General features: G+C 39.6%; 2 protein-coding genes across 3 annotated transcripts in view; both read right to left on the reverse strand.

The window, feature by feature from the left end:
• LOC113830936 (protocadherin beta-4-like) overlaps positions 1-21,164 on the reverse strand; it is a 37,827-nt gene that overhangs the window by 8,550 nt on the left and 8,113 nt on the right. The gene's annotated exons all lie outside the window — the stretch shown is intronic.
• LOC100772016 (protocadherin beta-6) lies at positions 1,156-20,130 on the reverse strand. 2 transcript variants are annotated; one of them, XM_035440183.1, is made up of 2 exons: positions 12,209-20,130; positions 1,156-3,306 (listed from the first exon to the last, which is right to left on the reverse strand). In XM_035440183.1, the coding sequence occupies exons 1-2, from the start codon at positions 14,363-14,365 to the stop codon at positions 3,073-3,075; spliced, it is 2,391 nt and encodes a 796-aa protein (XP_035296074.1). In that variant the 5' UTR covers positions 14,366-20,130; the 3' UTR covers positions 1,156-3,072. The 2 variants fall into 2 exon arrangements, with proteins under 2 accessions (XP_035296074.1, XP_027253896.1); XM_027398095.2 differs by lacking the exon at positions 12,209-20,130 and having other exon boundaries at positions 1,156-12,029.

Below are 21,164 nucleotides of genomic sequence, written 5' to 3' on the forward strand. Positions count from 1 at the left end.
ACATTTTTGCTAGTTCTAATATTAACATTTGTAATACTTCAACATGCGTAATGGAGTTTTATAATACCTTTATATAATAGATATGATTGATTGGATTTATATTTTCTTCAGTTTTGAATTTTAAATGGCATTTCACATTAATTATCAAATACAACATATTTTCCTTATAAATTTTTGATGGTTTGATTTATTTAAGATTAACAGAAACAAAAATGAATACATTGTCTGTGATTATAATGTAATCTAGGAAGTTTATAGCCCACTGGTTCTCATGATTTCATCACCTGAACATATTCAAATTTTACTTTGTACCAAATATCCTGCACACAGTCAACATACACACAGCTCTTATGTAATGTGCTTCTTGCCTCTAAATCTTTAGTACAAGTGAGATATAAATAGAAGAAAATAAAAGAAGAAAGAACAAGAGTGAGAGCAAAGACAGCAGGGAGGAAAAGAAAGGCAGCAACAGCAGCCATTGTACATGAAAATTTCATTGGAAACAAGTGATTTCCTCATGAATCTGTTCTCATTGCACTGAGACTTCTCAGTAAAGTAGAGGAGAGAGCAGTCAAGGTTAGAGATAGTAAGTAACTCCTCACGTTAAACCTATGATAACTGGAAAGTAGATGTAATATATGAGAGTGTAATCTCTGATAAAAGTTGTACATGTATATTATGGAGGTGTGTATGTATATATGACTTCTCCATCATCAGGATGTGGTAATCTCAGTGATTTATATCCAAAAGAACCAAGGGAGAACTGAGAGATGGGAAGTCGATCCCAAGGTCATAATAAAAATCACATGAGGTCTTTAATTGTTAAAAATAGTAAAGCTAGAAATAAATTATCATTGAGACAAATTTATCAACATGACTTTTAGATACTTGTACATCTTTGTAGACTAACAGACTTTGGGTAAGCTGAGATAACATCAAGACAATCTACTGGCATAGCAGGGAGAAATAAAAATGTCAACTCAAGGGGTGTGGAGAACAGAATGAGGATCTCAAGAAAAAAAAAGTTCCCAGAAAGAAATAATAAAGAGAAGGAAGAAAAGCAAGATTCAATAGAAGACCTTATTTTTCCCAAAAACAGAATTTTTTTCAGAATTAATTTTCACATAAAATATCCTTAAGGAAAGCCTACTGAAACAGTAAAAATAAATAGGTAATATAGTTATGTGAACACAAAGATATTTCAAAGAAAGAGAAAAATCTTAAAAGTCTCCCCTCAAAACCCAAATTACCATACAAAATATGCCCTTGATTTATCAGAAGAAAAAGTAGTAAGACTATGAGACAATTGGTTTAGAAAACCAGTTTTTAGACAGTGTCTCACTACATAGCTGTACCTGGCCTGCTACTCTCTTTGTAGATCAGGCTGGCCTTCAAATCAGTGATGCACCTGACTCTGCTCCCTTAGTGTTGAGATTGAAGGAGTGTGACACCAAGCCCAACTCCCTCTTCATTTTAAAACTTTTCCTGCTTTCTCTCATTTTTCTGTACATCTATTCCTCTGCCCTTGTATTATTTTAAGACCCCACTATTCTGAATTTATACAGTCACTACCTGGTCAATATGCACTTGTAACGTTTCCTGTTACTTTTTACTTGTTGACACAAGTCTGCAGTCCTTTTGGGGTTTCCTTCTGCTTTATTAACTCACTAAAAGTATTTGTCTCAGTGCCTATGTGACTCAACAATTTCTCTCAGTCTTTGCGGAAAAGTATTACCTTTGAAGGCTATGTGTGCTGGAGTTATAGTTGGGAATGCTATTTTTCGAAGGAATTTAAAGGCATTGTCTTGATTTCATGATTAATGCTTAAAAGTCAGGTCTTAGCTTTACTGGTGCTCCTTTAAAAGAAACACATCATTTTCATACGGTTGCTTTAATATTTTTCCTGTCCTGGATCTTGTGTTGAGCAACTTTCCTGTGATATGCCCAAGTGGACTTTGCTTCTTACAGAACCTGATGAGATTATCCGGATACCCCAAACATCCAAACACTCAGCAGTGGTAGAAACTGTCAGTCATTATCTCTTCAGACATTGTTTAGCCCTCTCCTACATCCCAAATCTCTCTTACCCCTCCCTCTCCTGCCAAAGCCCTTCTTCCTAACAGGTCTCCTCCTCACTTTCAGGTATTCTGTGTGTGGCTCACTGAAGTATCTGGTTATTTATTTCTTTTTTAAAAAATTGAATTAATAACTAAAAGCTACATTTCAAGAAGAACTTAAGGACATAATTCCTATCCCAAAGGAGATTATATTAAAGCAGTGATTTAAAAGTTTATTTTTAAAATGGGATGAGAAATTACACATTTTCTCTTTAATTCTGTGTCAAGTAAGAATTCAAAACTTTAATGGTAGTATTGGAACCAAATGAACAGGACCACAAGCATGCATGATGCTCACAAACAAAAAGTGTCACAACCCTTGTGTATATTCAAATACACTTTACATTTTATGACTTGGCTATTCAGGGTACATAGCCTGAGAGTGAACCTGACATAATGCCACTTTCCATTCGTGCAGGCAACACAAGTAATTTTAACCAACCAACCTTTGAAACCATAAAACTAGATGGAAAGGGCAGGTGCCACAAATGTAACTTTTTTGAGAGCAGTAAAATGTCTCAGAAGATCATTAACAGTGTCATTCACAGAAAATATTTACACTACTTGGGTTACTTAGGGTTATGGTAGTACAACTACAACTAGTACCTTAATACCAATAAAAAAAAGTATCTGTCAGTGCAACTAAGGTTATAAGTAGGTTAGACAAGTGGAGAACTTCATAGAAACAAGATCATTTCTTAAAAGAAAAAAATGGTACATCACTAAGGAATTTAGTTTAGTGGTTCTCAACCTTCCTATGCCGTGGATCTTTAATACATTCTTCATGATGTGATGACCTGGAACTATAAAATTATTTTGTTTTTACTTCATACTTGAAATACTGCTACTGCTGTGACTCACAATGTAAATATGCAGGACATCAGATATGTTCCCCTGTAAAAAGGGTCATCTGAACCTCAAAGGGGTCACAATCCACAGGTTGAGAACCTACAACTTAGCTGAAAACAAAGCTATCCCTGCAATGGAGATTTTCCTTAAGTTCTCTCCCAGGATCCTGAGTCAATAGCTCAGGGATCATGGGTTTGAGGAACTTGAACTCACCAGTCCCAGAATCCCCGGTCAGACATACTTCGTACTGGTAGCTGTGGGACAGGGTTCCTGCACCGCTGACATCAACCAGGTGTCCAGGAAAGTGTCCCTCTGGCACAGAGCAGCCACCCAGAGATGTCTCCCTGGCCTTGCTGCACAGCTTCACAGCCACGAACAGCAGCACAGACAAGAGGAAGAGCGAAGACACAGATGCCAAGGCAATGACCAGGTACAGCGTGAGTTCCTTTTCATCCTTTTGAGCAGGGTCCTGCACCACCTCGGGCAGAGGCAGGTAGGGCTGAGAGAAGCCATCCACCACCAGCACTTGCAGAGTGACACTGGCAGACCTAGGAGGATCGCCATTGTCCTTGACCAGCAGCAGCAGCCTGTGCTTGGGAGCATCGCGCTCGCTCAGCAGCCTGGAGGTGCGCACCTCGCCATTGTGAGCCCACACGGTGAACAGCCCCGGCTCCGTGGCCTTGAGCAGCTGGAAAGACAGCCAGGCATTCTGGCCAGAGTCGCGGTCCACTGCCACCACCTTGGTGACCAGGTAGCCTGGCTCTGCCGCCCTGGGCAGCAGCTCTGTGCAGGGAGCAGACGCGTTCTGCAGAGGGTGGAGCACGAAGGGAGCATTGTCATTGGCGTCCAGCACGAGCACGCGCACCAGAGCCTGACTGCTGAGCGCAGGCGAGCCTTGGTCTGTGGCGCCCACGCGGAACTCGAAGGTCTGCAGGGCCTCATAGTCCAGCGCCCTGAGCGCGAACAGCTGCCCGTTGTCTGCATTGATGGAGATGAGCGAGGAGAGGGCCAGCTGAGGGTCGTGGGTGGGCAGCAGCGAATAGGTGATGTGGGCATTGGAGCCTGAGTCTGAGTCTGTGGCGCTGATGGTGCCTATGTGCAGGGCGGGGCTGTTGTTCTCCTGGACAAACAGGGTGTAGGAGGTTTGTGTGAAGGCGGGGGCGTTGTCGTTGACATCTGAGACCTGCACTTTTATGGTGTGCTGGGTTGTGAGCCTGGGTGTGCCCAGGTCGGTGACTGTGATGGTGATGTTGTACTCAGCTCTGCTCTCTCTGTCCAGTGGAATCTCTGTCACCAGGGTGTAGAAATTCTTGAAAGTGGATTTTAGGATGAATGGCAGGTTTTCTGGAATAGAACAAACCACCTTTCCATTCTCTCCGGAATCCCTGTCTCCAACTCTGAAGATGCTGATTATGGTCTCTGGAGCGTTTTCTGGGACTGAGTTGGCCAGTGAAGATATTGTCAGCTCTGGGGCATTGTCGTTCACATCCAACACCTCTATCACCACAGCACCCTTCCCAGAAAGGCCTCCTCCATCTGTGGCCTCGATTTTCACATGGTAAGATTTGATTTTCTCAAAATCCAATCCCCTTTTCAGTCGTATTTCTCCGGTGACTTCATTTATTGAGAAAGTTTGTAGAATTTCATCTGAGGCTTGGAACAATCCATAAGAAACTCTCCCGAAGTTGCCAGCATCTGCATCCTTAGCTAGGACAGTCAGGACTGGGGAGTCTGGGGGACTGCTCTCCAGGACCTGCACCTCATAGGGGGTGTTCACAAACTCAGGGGCATTGTCATTGATGTCCAGGATCAGGATTCGAACCATAGCTGTTCCTGACCTAGGTGGAGACCCGCCATCCAGAGCCGTGAGGGTCAAGCTCATCTCTGCCTGCTCCTCTCTGTCCAGGGCTCTGTCCTGCACCAATTCCGGGTACTTCTTGCCTTCACTGTTATTTCGAGTGACCACATGAAAATGAGAGGTGGGGCTGACTGTGTACTGTTGAAGCCCATTGCTGCCCACATCCAAGTCTTGAGCTAAATTCAGTGGAAACAGAGTCCCTGGCTGGCTGTTTTCTGGTATTTTCAAGAGCATTTCCTTATCTGGGAATTCTGGTGAGTGGTCATTTATGTCCTGGATCAGCAATTCTCCTTGAAAATACTGCACTGGCTTTTCAAGAGACACCTGGAAATGTAGCACACAGGGCTCCACGGAGGCACACAGCTCTTCCCGGTCTAGTTTCTCCCTCAGAAGCAGATCTCCTGTCTCAGGATCCAGCAGCAATCTCTGCTTGTAATCATCAGACATCACCCGTGCAGAGCGGGCTGTCAGTTCCCCAGATCTCAGGCCCAGGTCCTTGGACAGATGGGCTACAAAGGAGCCACTTTCTGTTTCCTCCAAGATAGAGTACCGAGTTGTTTGCTCACTGCAAACCTGAGCCAAAACCAGCATAAAGATAAAAGCCATGACTTGCCTGTTTGGGTGAATTCTCTCCATGTTGGGAAAGTGAGTGTTTGCATCCAATCCTTTGGCGGTCTCCAAATGTTTTGAAATGCTGTGTTCAGTTTCTTCTTCGGAAGGATCTTCACAACTTTGCTCTTAATCTTACATTAATCCAGTATATCCTTGCCCAAACCCCTTCATAGATCCGAAGTGCTTGCAAAGCTCTTGTGATCCTCTTTTGTTCTGTATTGCCGCAAGAGAATCCTGGTATTTTAGTGTTTTTAAATCGCAATCTTAGCCTGCAGCGCCACCCTGTGTCTTTTTTGAGAAATTGTTACAATTCTATTTTCAAGTCAAACACCTCTTTAACTTTTCCAAAGTAATGTCATTTTAAAAGTGTATGCATGTAATTATTTTATTTGCCAATGTTGTTACTGCTTGAAACTGCATAATTTGTACAATTATGCAATATTGTGCGTGAGAGGGATCATGAAATCAAAACTAGAAGACAGCTAATCCTCTCACACATTGAGGATTTGAGTGATCGGGTAGGCAAAACAAGAAAGCATTTTTTGAAAAAGTATTTTCCCACAATGATAAAATATCAAAGTACTAAGCTTGATATCAAGGTTTTGTGCAATATCATTATAATTTTTATAGAGGGGAATTTTTCTTGAATACTCCAACGCATGGGCAGTTCCATAGACCTAATTCATCAGCTGACCACTTGAGTGAGATAGCTATAAAACAAAGAGTGTATGTAGGTGAAAATAAACTCCAATTTTATATTGACTAGCTCTCCAAGCCTAAAATATTGCAAAGTACATTATAAATTTTTGATGCAGTCTAAGACAATAGCTAACAAATCATTCCTGTGTGTCTATAGAAATACAAAATGTATGTATACATTTAGTGCATTAAATCATTCAAATGTTTTATTTCAAATTTAGAATATCACATTAAAACCAGGAAGTTTATTTTCTTCAAATCTCTCCTTTTTCCAATATTGTTTTGACTACTCAGGAGTTCTTGCATTTCCACATGAAAAATTTAGAGACATTTTGGTAACTTCTAGGAGAAAAGCTAAGTGGCATTTTAGTAAGGATTCCATAAAGTTGCAAACTAGTTTGAGGGTAATCTTTACAATACAGAGTCTTCCATTCCACGTACACTTCCTTCTTACATAGGCCTTTTGGAATTTCCTTTATGTTTTTTAGTCTTCTGTATGAAATTTCTCTACATATCTGTCTGCTTCTTTCCTAAGCTTCTTGCTCCTTTTGATTCCAAGGGACTGTTTCTTCATTCTCAGTTTAGCCAGTTGTAGATACAGAGATAGCTACTTTTAGGATGATGAGCATTTACTCTACAAACTTACCGAATTTGTTCATTAATGTTCGCATGCTTGCAGATTACTTAAGATTTTGTGTGTGCAAAGTGACACCAAAGATATCTGTGTTTTCTCTTTCTAGCTAGAGCATTTTATAAAATATTTCTCTGACTTTGTTAGGATGATTGTGTGGCTTTGCCATTCAATTGGTCCATTTCAGTGTTGATGTTTCTATGTTGAACCAACTTTGTCCTGGATAAATCTTTCACAGTCAGGATGTACAATCTTATCTGTTATTGGTGACAGTTTGCCAGTATTTTCTTGAGAATTTTCACATCAGCATTGATTAAGCAAATGGATGTATAGTTTTCTTTCCTTTTACTATATTTTCCTGGTTTTGTCACAGTTTACTGCCAGAGAATGAGCTGATAAGTAGTTGCTGCTCTGACCTTTGTTATTATAGCAGTCATGTTGGATGTATGCCTTTGTGATGAGGAAATTGCCTTTAGAGTAGCTAGTTTATGTTACTTCATCACTAGAGCCTAAATATAGCAGACACTCATTCAGAATAGGAATTTTGGATTGTTTCTGTCTTAATGTGCTGGTCATCATCAAATTTGTACATTTATGCCAATATCAAGGTTGTAAGCTTTCCCTTGTATGTAGTTTAGTAGTTGTTTTGAGACAGGGACTATGCAGGGTCTATGCAGCCCTGGCAGTTCTGGAACTCCCTGTGTAAAGCAGGCTGGCCTCAAACTCACAGAAGTCCACCCGATTCTCTTTGCAAAGTGCTGAGGATTAAAGGCATGCACCACCATGCCAGGCTTTCCACGTGGTTTTCACTCATCAATTACTTTATAAAAATATTCTCACAGGGACTCAGGTCTAGCACCTTCACAGGCACCATAACAGCAATGCAGGAGATATTCTCTAAGATACTGGCTTCATAAAGCAAATGCAGAATTGTAATCCTCAAGGCTGTTTGAACCTTGCTCAAACACAACTTTAGGAAATTAGAACCTCTACCCATGTGTGAGCAAATGCTCTTAATTAAGGCTTGAATCTCCTGAAACCTGAGTGTAAATTACCATGAGACCTCCAACCTCTCTTTTAAAGATCATTAAAGCCAGGACAGTATGAAGGAACTTCCTAAAGAAGGTAAGAAGCTGATTAAAATCAGCTTTTCCATGACTAACGCCATGGAAAAAAAATGACTGGACAGGTTCAGTGTTTGTTCTCTCCCCTAGGACATAGAGACTCTTAACCACATGGAAAGACTGCAAGCGAAAGAGATTTGATTTGGCTAAATCAAAAGTAGGAAATGACAACTGTGAAGTAAGTACTAGTTGCTATGAAAATATGCCAAGTGGAATTTTTGAAAAAGAAAATGAGAACTGGTAAAAACAATGTAATGTATTACATGGCTCTTGAGTTCTGGAATAGCAAATGTCAGGACTTGATTAATAAATGAAATAATATAAAACAAAATGAGACCTCAGTTCTCTGCTTTTGTGAAAATCAAGTGTGGAAGGAACAGGGATTTACATATAATGACCAAGAATCTAGATGACACCACACTTGCAATCAACAGTGTTGGATAACAGAAGAGCAGTAGAAAAAATGTTTTCATTCTTAAGTGTATGACTAACCATACTATTGTTATGGACTAACGTTAGACAGTGGGTTTTCAAGAAAATAATTACATTTCTGAATTTATGTCTTCATAGAAAAAGAGGGATAGTATATACTTATGAAATTATGTTTTGAAAATGAATGACTGAATCTCTATTTTGAAATTTTCATCTAATTTTGATGCTGTAAAGAGTAACTAAGGGTCAATAGAAGCACCACTTAGAGACCAAAGAAATTAAACAGAGATTTCTGGGAGTTAATTGGATGACCAAAAAAATCTTGTATTTTTTCCCATCCCTAAAATCAAAAACACCAATGAGCTCAATTTGGAACCAAATTAGAGATTATTTTTCTCTTCTCTGAGTTTCCAGAGATTTAAATTAAAACTGGCTGCATAGATATTGGTGCTATTCTGACAAAATCAAATTATTATTCCCCTTTATGAATATGGATTACTCTTTTGAAATTCAATGTGTACACAAGTTTGAGATAAATCTTCAAGTCCTCACAAAATTCAATGATTTGTTAAATGTTTTAAATTATTCAATGAACACAAATTGAGCATCTGGTTTGAATGAGACATTGTGTCATATACTACAAGCTCAACTATAAGTAAAACCAAAAGAACACTTTCAGCTTATTTAGTGTATGCTGAAGTAACTTAACAGTAAGAGAACTCAATTTTTATTTAATTTTGATTCCTCTTCAATCATTGAAATATCGGTAATACCAACTTGTACATAAACGATAGTAATCTTATTACTAGAGAACTGATTGATAAAGTCATCGCTCTCACTGATAACAGACTTGCAGTTTGTAAAATGCCCCAAAGAACAACAGAAGTTAGTATTATACATACAGTACCTCCCCTGTCTTAGTTATGATTTCTATTGCTGTAAAGAGACATCATGACTGTGGTGATTATAATAAAGGCAATGGTTACATTTAATTGAGGTGGCAGCTTACAGTTTCAGAGGCCTAGTCCATTATCATCATGGCAGGGAGCATGGCAGTGTGTAAGCTGACATTGTGCTGGCTACATCCTGACCAGAAGGTGACAGGAAGTGGACTGAGTGTTACATTGAGTGAAGTTTGACCTCAAAGCCCACCCCCACAGTGACACCCTTCCTTCAACAAGGTGACACCTCCTAATATCGCTACTCCCTATGAGCTTATGGGGGCCAATTACATTCAAACTTCCACATCCCCTGAGTCCTGTGCTTAATAAAATATCCATCTAAAGCAGCCTTTGGAACCAGGCATAGAGGTCCACCTGTAGCCCCAGACTTCAGGATCAGAGTTGGAGGCCAGTCTAGGCTACACAGAGAGAACTGAACAAGAACCTATCTCAAAATATAATAGCAGTAGTTTTGGAAAACAATTCAAATATATGGGTAGGAGGTTTCTAACTGCCCCAAAATACAAATAACTTTGAACCAAGATTGACTTTTTTCTTCAAATTCAGTCCAGGTTATTTTATTGGCTTAGAAATTTTCTGCCCACTTTGTCAACAATGTATAAATATAAGCCATCCATAAGTTAAATTACTAATAGGATCTGAGACTGAGGATGTGCCTTGGTGATAAAAGGTATAATTTGTATACTGTAAATCCAGATTTTGGACACACACATACACACACAGGCTTGTGCACCCCCATTGATAGTATCTAATCCTTTGTCTTCAAGCTGTAAATGGGTCATCAGCATAAAGCCCTTCCCACCTTAGTGTGATCTAATACGTTATAGTGCCTCTCAAAAATAATTGTCTTATATGAATTACAAAATTTCCAAGACATTGCAGAGACCTATGAAAAGATGAAAACTCTAATTAAAATATTCATATGAATTTGGGCTGAATGGATGATTATTTCTGATTATTGAGAATTCATGCATTCCATGCTCATTGACATAATTTTTATGCTGGGGAGCTTCCTGTTTGGAAAGTGGTTGACAGCTCCCAAAGGCATTTAAATGTGATTATAACTATACAGCTATAGGTACTGATGATCATTGTTGTGTCAATATTAAATTCTTGTCTTTCCTGAATTTTCAAAACTGTTTTCATTTTTTGTTTTGATTTATCAAGACAAGGTTTCTATTTGTACACCTGGCTTGTCCTGAAAATTGTTTTGTGGACCAGGCTGGCTTCTAACTCAGAGATCCGCCTGCTTCTGTCTCCTGAGTGCTGGGATTAAAGAAATGTGCCACTACCATTCAGGTCATTTTCAATTTTTGATTAATTCAATTGTTTTTCTTGTAGACAGTAACATTCAAAAACTAGATAGATACATCTGAATGATAAAATATGAAAAGTGATTTTTAAATAAATGTAACCAAGGAAAAAATTGTTAATGAAACTTTTTTAAAAAATTCACTCAAAATAGGCATATTCTTTGGTTTTGGTTGCTTCCATCTGGTATTTTTAGTTGTAGAAAATCTAAATTTGTCAATTTATACTGTTTTCCCATTATAAATTTCTACATTGCACACTAATTACACTGTTGTAGTAAGAACACTGATATGGACTGATAGATTTCATTCCCTATATAATAATCCTATATCATGACAGATTGATAGGACCCAATGGAAATATTTCCCCTGTCACCCTATTTATGGCAAGTAAGTATTAATAATAAAAAAGACTAAACACTTAAAAGCCATTCATCTGCATATTTTGTTGAAAGTTTAATGTGCCCTCATTTATATGCAGCATTTACAAATCAACACAACACATGCCTCATTAGACAGCTTCCCAAACAAAATGAAATCGCACTCGGTCACTTACAATGGCTTAGGTCAAGCAAGGTTATTTATGATACATTTTGGAAGCAATTTTGGCCTGTATATAAGCAAATGAAGTCTTGAACTACTGATTGTGACTGTCAGCAAAGATAATTTTAACAACACACTACTTCTGTTTATGTATGAAAGATGTAAAGCTATGACAGATGACTGTATTATGCACACACTTCATTAGCTGTGTTGCCATTATAAAACAGAAGTGTGGGTGAGGAAAACACACGGATGAAGGAGTGACTTTATTCAGGCATCAATAATGAAAATGTCATCTTCAGGGAAATGGAACTGCAGATAACTTAGAGTAAATAATCACCCTCTAAAAGACAAGAAGTACATGAGAGAGTGTGATGGGGAGAAAAACAACAGGACTAGAGAGTGTGATAAAGAGGTGAGTATTATCAAGGTATAGTATGCATAGCTCTGAAAATGTCACAATGAACGCTGAACATTGCGCCATTTAACAAGCTGTAATGAAAGTGGAAATCAACATAAATGCTATACAGCAAATTATATGAATAGCTTCAACAAGATACAATTTGAAGTGAGCATTGAAGAAATCTCCCCTTGTAATAATGAAGACATAGAAGTGAGATCCTAAGGACAGTATTTCAAATGGCCAGAGAACACAGCAGAGTTACATATCCCCCTCCCAAGTTAGTGAACAATAAGGATGCATTAAAGTTTCCTTGATAAAATAGGAACCACTGGCCCGAAAAAGAAAAAAAGATACACCATTTTAAAAAACAGAATAAAATCAACATACAAATATGTTGACTCAAGGAAAGAATGTATTAATAGCCAAGCAACTAATCCTGATTCCGTTATTCCTGAGACCTCGGTCTCCCGGACACTGAAACTTACCTACTGGTCCTGAAGCAGACTACTGGGATTAATGGGGTTAAAGAATTTGAAATCTGTGGTGCCAGAGTCTCCAGTCAGGCACACCTCATACTGGTAGCTCTGGGCCAGGGTTCCTGTGCCACTGACATCCACCAGATGACCAGAAAAGTGTCCCTCAGGCACAGAGCAGCCACCCAGTGAGGCCGCCCTGGCCCTCCTGCACAGCCTCACCCCCACAAACAGCAGCACAGACAAGAGGAAGAGTGAAGACACTGACGCCAAGGCAATGACCAGGTACAGCGTGAGTGAGTCTTCGTCCTGAGTGAGGTCCCGTGCCACCTCGGGCAGAGGCAGGTAGGGCTGAGAGAAGCCATCCACCACCAGCACATGCAGAGTGACACTGGCAGACCTAGGAAGATCTCCATTGTCCTTGACCAGCAGCAACAGCCTGTGCTTGGGAGCATCGCGCTCACTCAGCAGCCTGGAGGTGCGCACCTCGCCATTGTGAGCCCACACGGTGAACAGCCCTGGCTCCGTGGCCTTGAGCAGCTGGAATGACAGCCAGGCATTCTGGCCAGAGTCGCGGTCCACTGCCACCACCTTGGTGACCAGGTAGCCTGGCTCTGCCGCCCTGGGCAGCAGCTCTGTGCAGGGCACAGATATGTTCTGCAGTGGGTAGAGCACGAAGGGCGCATTGTCATTGGCGTCCAGCACGAGCACGCGCACCAGCGCCTGACTGCTGAGCGCAGGCGAGCCTTGGTCTGTGGCGCCCACGCGGAACTCTAAGGTCTGCAGGGCCTCATAGTCCAGCGCCCTGAGCGCGAACAGCTGCCCGTTGTCTGCATTGATGGAGATGAGCGAGGAGAGGGCCAGCTGAGGGTCGTGGGTGGGCAGCAGCGAGTAGGTGATGTGGGCATTGGAGCCTGAGTCTGAGTCTGTGGCGCTGATGGTGCCTATGTGCAAGGCGGGGCTGTTGTTCTCCTGGACAAACAGGGTGTAGGAGGTTTGTGTGAAGGCGGGGGCGTTGTCGTTGACGTCTGAGACCCGCACTGTTATGGTGTGCTGTGTTGTGAGCCTGGTTGTGCCCATGTCGGTGACTGTGATGGTGATGTTGTACTCAGCTCTGCTCTCTCTGTCCAGTGGTCCCTCTGTCACTAAAGTGTAATAGTTCTCGAATGTGGACTTCAAAAGAAACGGAAGGTCATTCTGAATAGAACACACCATCCTTCCATTGTCCCCAGAATCTGGGTCAGAAACACTAAAAACAGCGACTACAGCTTCAGGAGCATTTTCTGGGATTGAAGTAGTGAGCGAAGATATGGTGAGTTTAGGAGCGTTGTCATTCACATCCAACACCTGTATAGTTACACTGCATTTTCCTGAAAGGCCTCCACTGTCTGTAGCTATAATTTCCATGTTATAATATTGAGTTTCCTCAAAATCCAATGCCCCTTTAAGATGAATTTCTCCTGTGACTTCGTCTATTACAAATGGTTGAGAAACTTCACCGCCTTGAAACAGAGAGTAGACTACATTCCCATGTATCCCAGCATCTAAATCCATGGCAGAGACTGTCAAAACTAAGGCATCCACGGGGCTGTTCTCAGGGACCTGTACCTCATAGAGCGACTGTACAAACTGGGGGGCGTTGTCATTGATGTCCACGACTTCAATGCGAACTGTGGTCGTCCCAGTCCTGGGTGGAGAACCTCCATCCACAGAAGTGAGGGTTAAAGTGAGCTCAGGCTGCTCCTCCCTGTCCAGGGCTCTGTCCAGCACCAGCTCTGGGTATTTCCTGCCATCAGCTCGACTGAGAGTGACCACATGGAAATGGAGGTTGGAGCTGACTGTGTAGTTCTGAACAGCATTGCTCCCTATGTCAGAGTCCTGAGCTGCCTTCAGAGGAAACACAGTCCCTGGCTGGGCACTTTCTTGAATTTTCAGGAGCATTTCTCTGTGAGGGAACTCTGGAGAATGGTCGTTTATGTCTGTGAGCTGCAGGTCAGTTTGGAAGAACTGCACAGGGTTTTCCAGTATGAGCTGGAAGTGCAGCAGACAGGGTTCTCTCACCCCACACAGCTCCTCGCGATCTAGTTTTCCCTTTACAAACAAATTCCCGGTCTCTGCATCCAGCTGCAAGAGCTCTTTGTTTCCTCTGTGATGGATTCGTGCCTCTCTAGAGACCAGCTCCCCCACCCTGAGCCCCAGATCTTTTTCCAGGTTAGCCACCAAGTAGCCACTCTCTGTTTCTTCTGGCATGGAATATCTAATTGCCTCAGAGCCAGCCTCCCACAAAAGCAACAATATAGTAAGAAAAGCTACTTGCCTTTTTCCTGGCGTTTTTGCTAGAGCTGTCTCCATTGTTCAGATGCAGTTCAGATGGTGCTGCTTCTAGTCAGTTTTAATCCACACAGATAAGGTATGATGAAATAACTTTGAATTAAATCCTACAGAGTTGCTTACAGGAGTCCATTGTCTTAGATCTTAAGTAAATGCCCCCTTCTTTCAGGGAACAGTCAGCATTCTGCTACCGAGAAGGGCTTCCTGTACAGTGGAGCCCCTTGTTATACAAATTGTTAGTCTGCAGCGCCACCGTGCGTACTATTCTAATGTTGCAGGTAGTATTCACTCATGTTCCCAGTTCTAGCCTGTTTTATCTAATCACCTTTGAAGATGGGGAGCTAACCTTCATTGTATGCTCAATTCTCAGCAACCGTAAGTTCCAGCACATTTGATTAGCTAGTTTTCAGTGAATATAACTTTTTAAATGATCAAAAGGGCATACTGATCTTTATGAAGAATGTTTTGGATACATAAATTCCATGTCTAGGATATTAATTTGGAATATTCCCAAATTACTTTACACTGACATATAACATACATATAAAAAGAGGCACAAGCCTTCATTGGACAGCACAACAGTGGTCACCAAGTTAATGCAGTTTAATAAGCTGAATCTAGATGAATAACTAGTACACACTTAAAAAAAAAAAAAAAAGGTCCCCCGCCACTCTCTTCCTTAGGCACTACACTGACTTTTATTACCATAGGGTATTTTGCCTTTCTGAGAAGTTTTATAAAGAATAACCCATGGAGTATTTCTCTTCTGTAGGATTGTTCTTCACTAACGTTTTCTTTGGGATGCTTATTATGGTTGGTTGTTATCATTGTTTTTTTAACATTCCTCCATTTGCTTGTACTGTTATCTCCATGCATATACACCACACAAGGAACGCTGGGGATTTCCAGGTTTGAGTTTTTATTTGTTTGGCTGGGTTTTTTTTTGTTTTTGTGTTTTGTGGTTGTTTTTCTTTCTTTTTTTTCTTTTTTCTTTTCGTTTGGTTTGGTTTGAGTTTTTGAAATAGGATTTCTCTGTATAACATAACCAGCCCAGGTTTTTGAATGTTACTCCTATGAACAATCCTTCACACATCCTATGTATAACATATGCATATATGATATTATCAGAATGATTTGCTGTGCATCCAAGTGTGAAAATACATTTAGCCTTGGCAAGCACTGTGAAATAGTTTTCAAAAGTAGTTGTCCTGAGCTGCCCCTGGTGGATCACCCCTGTAGTTCCATCTGTGGGACGACATGGGGTATCACAAACTCAAGGCCAGAGTGGGATATATAATGAGTCACTGTCTCAAAAAGATTTCTTTAAAAGTTGGGGATAGAGATACAGCTCAATAATAGAATGCTTGTCTAGTGCACTCAGTGGATTGGCATCCATTCCCAACAATGTGGAAAAATAATTCCAGCAATGCATGGGAATTCCAGTTGCTCCATAATCTTGTCAACATTTGATGCTGTCTTTCCAGTTTTAACCACTCCAGTGAGTATGGATGTCGTAGTGTACATTTAATTAGCATTTCCTTGGTGATTAATGAAATGATGCAAACTTCCACTTGTTTACTGACCATTCAGATGTTTTCTTAACATGAGGCCTTTTATACATGCTTTTATCTGATGCATTTGTCTGATGGCTTGTTGGTCTGCAGAAGAATATTTTAGCATAATTCTGTTTTTGTATATGCATACTGAAAATAATTTTCCCACTCTATGCCTTCTATTTTAACCTCATTATGATGTCTTTGAGAAACAACAGTTTCTAATTTTAACTTAACCTGATCTGTCAGTATTTTCCATTTCTTTCCATCTCCATGGTCATAAGAATTCTTATATATTTTGAATGATTGTTTTTATTTTTCATATTTAAAGCTACAATAAACTTAAACTCTTTCAAGTGCTTAAGATCTGAGTCATAGTTTCCCAACTGGCATGTTAGTCTGTACCGAAAAGATGATCCATTCTCCATTGTTTCTGAGTTGTCACAATTGTCAAAAGTCAGGTGATCATGAATCATCTCAAAGGTTCCTTTTGTCTTTGAATATCAAGCAATATTATGCTCTCTTACTTCGCATAACCCTATAAACGATCTTATTATCATAAGGGTAAGTTTCCTCCTGAAATATATGAGTTTTAATGAATTTTAAATCAGCAAAAAAATATTAAAAGACACAGAGAACCTTCACAATTGGGCATAAACTTCCTCATTATAATTCAGTCTAGAATAGTACATTTCTTATAACTGATTGAGCTTGTGTTATTTTCCTGAGTCCATCACTTTAACTGGGATTCCCTCTACATACTCCACACACTACATATATTTGGATTAATTTATCATGACAGGCATCCATTTTTGAGTACCACAAAGTAGTTCCCCTGACCACAAATCTTCAAAATCCATTTATTTGTCTCAATCTCCCTTTTCTGAATCTTTGGAAATCATTGATCTTTTATAACATCTGTACACTTTGGACTTTTCAAAATTTTGTGTAGCTAGGGTTTTTTCAGCTTCCTCCAGGGATGAACATGTGTTTAAGTTTTCTCAGTGCCTCTTCATGGGTTAACAGCTCATTTCACCTGGTATTGAATAATGTCCCATTTTGTGATTGCATGAGACTATCTCATTTTCACTCACTGAAGATGTGGTGATGAAGATCAGAGTACAAAGCTAGCACACTAGTCAGCCACAGAGACCAGGCAGTGGTGGCTACACCTTTAATCCCAGCAGCCACACTGGTTAGCCACAGAAGCTTAGTAAAAATCACCCAAAGATATATTTAGAACTGGCTCTTTCCACTTCAGAGTAAGCAAATATCACTCACAGGTGTGCCCCATTTTGGGATTTTAGTTAATTCCCGATGTAGTCAAGCTGACAACCAAGAATAGCCATCATACCATCTCTGAGTTTTGTTTGGTAAATTTTAGGGTGTTTGGTACCTCTTTTATGATACAGAGGCTTGTTTTCTTAATGTTGAGTCCTTAGAGTCTTTGTCATTTGCACAGCTGTCTTTTATCAAACACATCAGTTCGCAGGATTTTCTCCTGGTCTATGACCTTTTGGGCAGAATCTTTCACAGAGTAGAAAATCTAATTTTAATAAAAGTGTGCATCATCAATTATTACTTCAATAGATCACATTATCTTTGTAGAATAATCATCATTTGGGGATCAAGATTGCTTTATTATTTTCTCTTTGTATTTACATACAAAATATATATTCAGCCCATCAAATTCACAAAGAACATTGCTGAAATTTTGCATGAGGCTTTATGGTTGGTTGGTTAGTTGCTAGGTGGGTTGCTTGGTTTGTTGAAAGATAAAAAACACTTCAATCAGGCCAGGCGTTGGTGGAGCACGCCTTTAATCCCAGCACTCGGGAGGCAGAGGCAGGCGGATCTCTGTGAGTTTGAGGCCAGCCTGGTCTCCAGAGCAAGTGCCAGGATAGGCTCCAAAGCTACACAGAGAAACCCTGTCTTGAAAAATCAAAAAAACAAAACCATTTCAATCACTGAGTCTTTCCAGTAGACTATTGTGCATTCCTCAATTTATTTAGATCTTTATATTTTTCTCAATAAAGTTTGATCTTCCTGCTTTACAACTCCATAAGAGATTTGTTTCTTGGTATTTATACATTTGGAAGCCATTTTAAATGCTATTTCAATTTTTGAATTCTTCTTCATATAAACTATGATCTTGGATCTGCCAGGATTCCTGGCTTACTTTATCACTTCTGAATGCAGAGTTTTTATTGCTTTAAGTATATAATTTTGTCATTTAAAGATTTTATTTCTTCTGCTGGGCCTTTTACTTTGTTGTGGCTGGGACTGGTAGTAAAGTGTTGTTAATACCCAGGGCAGGTATCCTTGTGTCATTGTTGATTTCCAGCAGAAAAAAATTTAATAGTTTATCTTCAGTGATATTTACTATACACACATATATTTGTTTGGTACCTTATGAAACCAGGTGTCACTGTGTGTAGCCTGGGCTGTTCTGGAATTCCCTGTGGAGAATTGTCTTGAACTCACAGAGACCAACCAACCTCTGCCTCCTGACTGCTGGGATTAAAGACATGCCACCATGTTTGGCTACTGTATAATTTTGCACATACTCAAAAATTCTCTCCTATATTCATTTGCTAGCATTTTGCCTATTAATATGTGTTGTATTTTATTGAGTATATTTTCTGTATCCATTGTGATTCATTGTATTTTCTCCTTGACCTCTTGCTATGGTGAGTTACAGTGATCAGATTTCAAATACTGAACTGGTTTGCATTAGACAGATTAATGTATGATGTCATCATTGCTTTCTTCTTACACATCTCTGAATCTGATTGTCTTTTTGTTAGAAAACAGAGCATGTCCATGTATAATTATAGAAGAGTTTGTTTTGTCATTTCTTTCTAAAACTGTCCTTTGAAGTTTGGATACCATAATCTATTCAGAGTTGCTGGCACCTAGCTGATTTGTAAAATGTTCACTACTTATACAAAATTACACATATGTTCTCGTTCTCATATGAACATTCATAATAATTCAGCATCTGAAATGAATTAAATATCTAATAGATGTGACAGGTTAGGTTTTATATTTTCTTCAGTTTTGAAATTTCAATGGGATTTTATATAAATTGTCAAATGCAACAACATTGTTCCTTATACATTTTTGAGGGTTTGATTTATTCAAGATTAACAGAAACAAAAATAAATACATTGTGTAGGACAGACATTATAATGTAATCTAGGAAGTTCATGGCCCACTGGTTCTCATGATTTCATCACCTGAACATATTCAAATTTTACTTTGTACCAAATATCCTGCACACAGTCAACATACACACAGCTCTTATGTAATGTGCTTCTTGCCTCTAAATCTTTAGTACATGTGAGATATAAATAGAAGAAAATAAAAGAAGAAAGAACAAGAGTGAGAGCAAAGACAGCAGGGAGGAAAAGAAAGGCAGCAACAGCAGCCATTGTACATGAAAAATTCATTGGAAACAAGTGATTTCCTCATGAATCTGTTCTCATTGCACTGAGACTTCTCAGTAAAGTAGAGGAGAGAGCAGTCAAGGTTAGAGATAGTAAGTAACTCCTCACGTTAAACCTATGATAACTGGAAAGTAGATGTAATATATGAGAGTGTAATCTCTGATAAAAGTTGTACATGTATATTATGGAGGTGTGTATGTATATATGACTTCTCCATCATCAGGATGTGGTAATCTCAGTGATTTATATCCAAAAGAACCAAGGGAGAACTGAGAGATGGGAAGTCGATCCCAAGGTCATAATAAAAATCACATGAGGTCTTTAATTGTTAAAAATAGTAAAGCTAGAAATAAATTATCATCGAGAAATTTATCAACATGACTTTTAGTTACTTGTACATCTTTGTAGACTGACAGACTTGGGATAAGCTGAGATGACATTGAGACAATCTACTGACATAGAAGGGAGAAATAAAAATGTCAACTCAAGGGGTGTGGAGAACAGAATGAGGATCTCAAGAAAAAAAAAGTTCCCAGAAAGAAATAATAAAGAGAAGGAAGAAAAGCAAGATTCAATAGAAAACTTTATTTTTCTAAAAATAGATTTAATTTCCATATGAAATATCCTTAAGGAAGGCCTACTGAAACAGTAAAAATAAATATGGAATGTAGTTGTGTGAACAGAATAATATTTCAAAGAAAAAATCTTAAAAATCTCCCCCCAAGGCAGTGGAACCAGTATTTATCCCTAGTGCACAAACTGGCTTTCTGGAGCCCATTCTTTATGGAGGGATACTCTCTCAGCCTAGATACAGGGGGGAGGGCCTCCCTCCTGCCCCAAATGATGTGACAGACTTTGATCATCCCCCTCTCTGAAGAGTGGATGGGGGTGGAATGGGGAGATTGTGGGGGGAATGAGAGGACAGGAGGGAGAGGGAACTGGGATTGGTATGTAAAATAAGATTTTTAATCAAAAATCTCCCCCAAAACCCAAATTATCACACAAAATATGTCCATGAATTAATGATCAGAAGAAAAATTAATAAGACCAATTTTTTGAGGCAGGATCTCACTACATAGCTCTGGCTGGCTGGCCTGCTACTTACTCTGTAGACAAGGCTGGCCTCCATTGCAGTGATCCACCAACCTTTCCCTCCATAGTGTTGAGACTGAAGGAGTGTGCTACCAGCCTGGGCTCCTTTTCATTTTCAAAAGGTTTCATGTTTTCTTTTTTCTTTACATCTATTCTTCTGACTTTGCATTATGGTTTCCAAGAATTTTGAGACACCACTTCTGACTTTATACAGTCAACACCTGGTCAACGTCCACTCATAACCTTTCCTGTTACATTTTACGTCTTGACATTTTACGTCTTGACGAAAGTCTGCAATCTTTTGGGGATTGTTTTCCTTCTGCCTAATTAACTCACTAAAAGTTTTCCTCTCAGTCCCTGTGTGGCTCAACAATTTCTCTCAGTCTTTGCCCAAAAGTTTCAACATGAAAGGGTATGTGAGATATAGAGTTATAGCCAGGAATACTTTCTCTTCAGGAATTTAAAGACATTGTCTTTGATTTCATGATTGATGCTTAAAATCAGTTCTAGCTTCACTGGTGCTCCTTTAAAAGAAATATGACATGCTGGGCACTGGCAGCACACACCTTTAATCCCAGAACCCTAGAGGCAGAGGCAGGGTGATCTCTGAGTTCACCACAAGCCTGGTCTACAGAGTGAACTGCAGAACAGTCATGGATACACAAAGAAGCCCTATCTTGAGAGACCAAAACAAATAAAATAAAAATAAATAAATAAATAAAAGAA

This window comes from Cricetulus griseus, chromosome 2, assembly GCF_003668045.3.
Source record: "Cricetulus griseus strain 17A/GY chromosome 2, alternate assembly CriGri-PICRH-1.0, whole genome shotgun sequence".
Classification (NCBI taxonomy): Eukaryota; Metazoa; Chordata; class Mammalia; order Rodentia; family Cricetidae; genus Cricetulus; species Cricetulus griseus.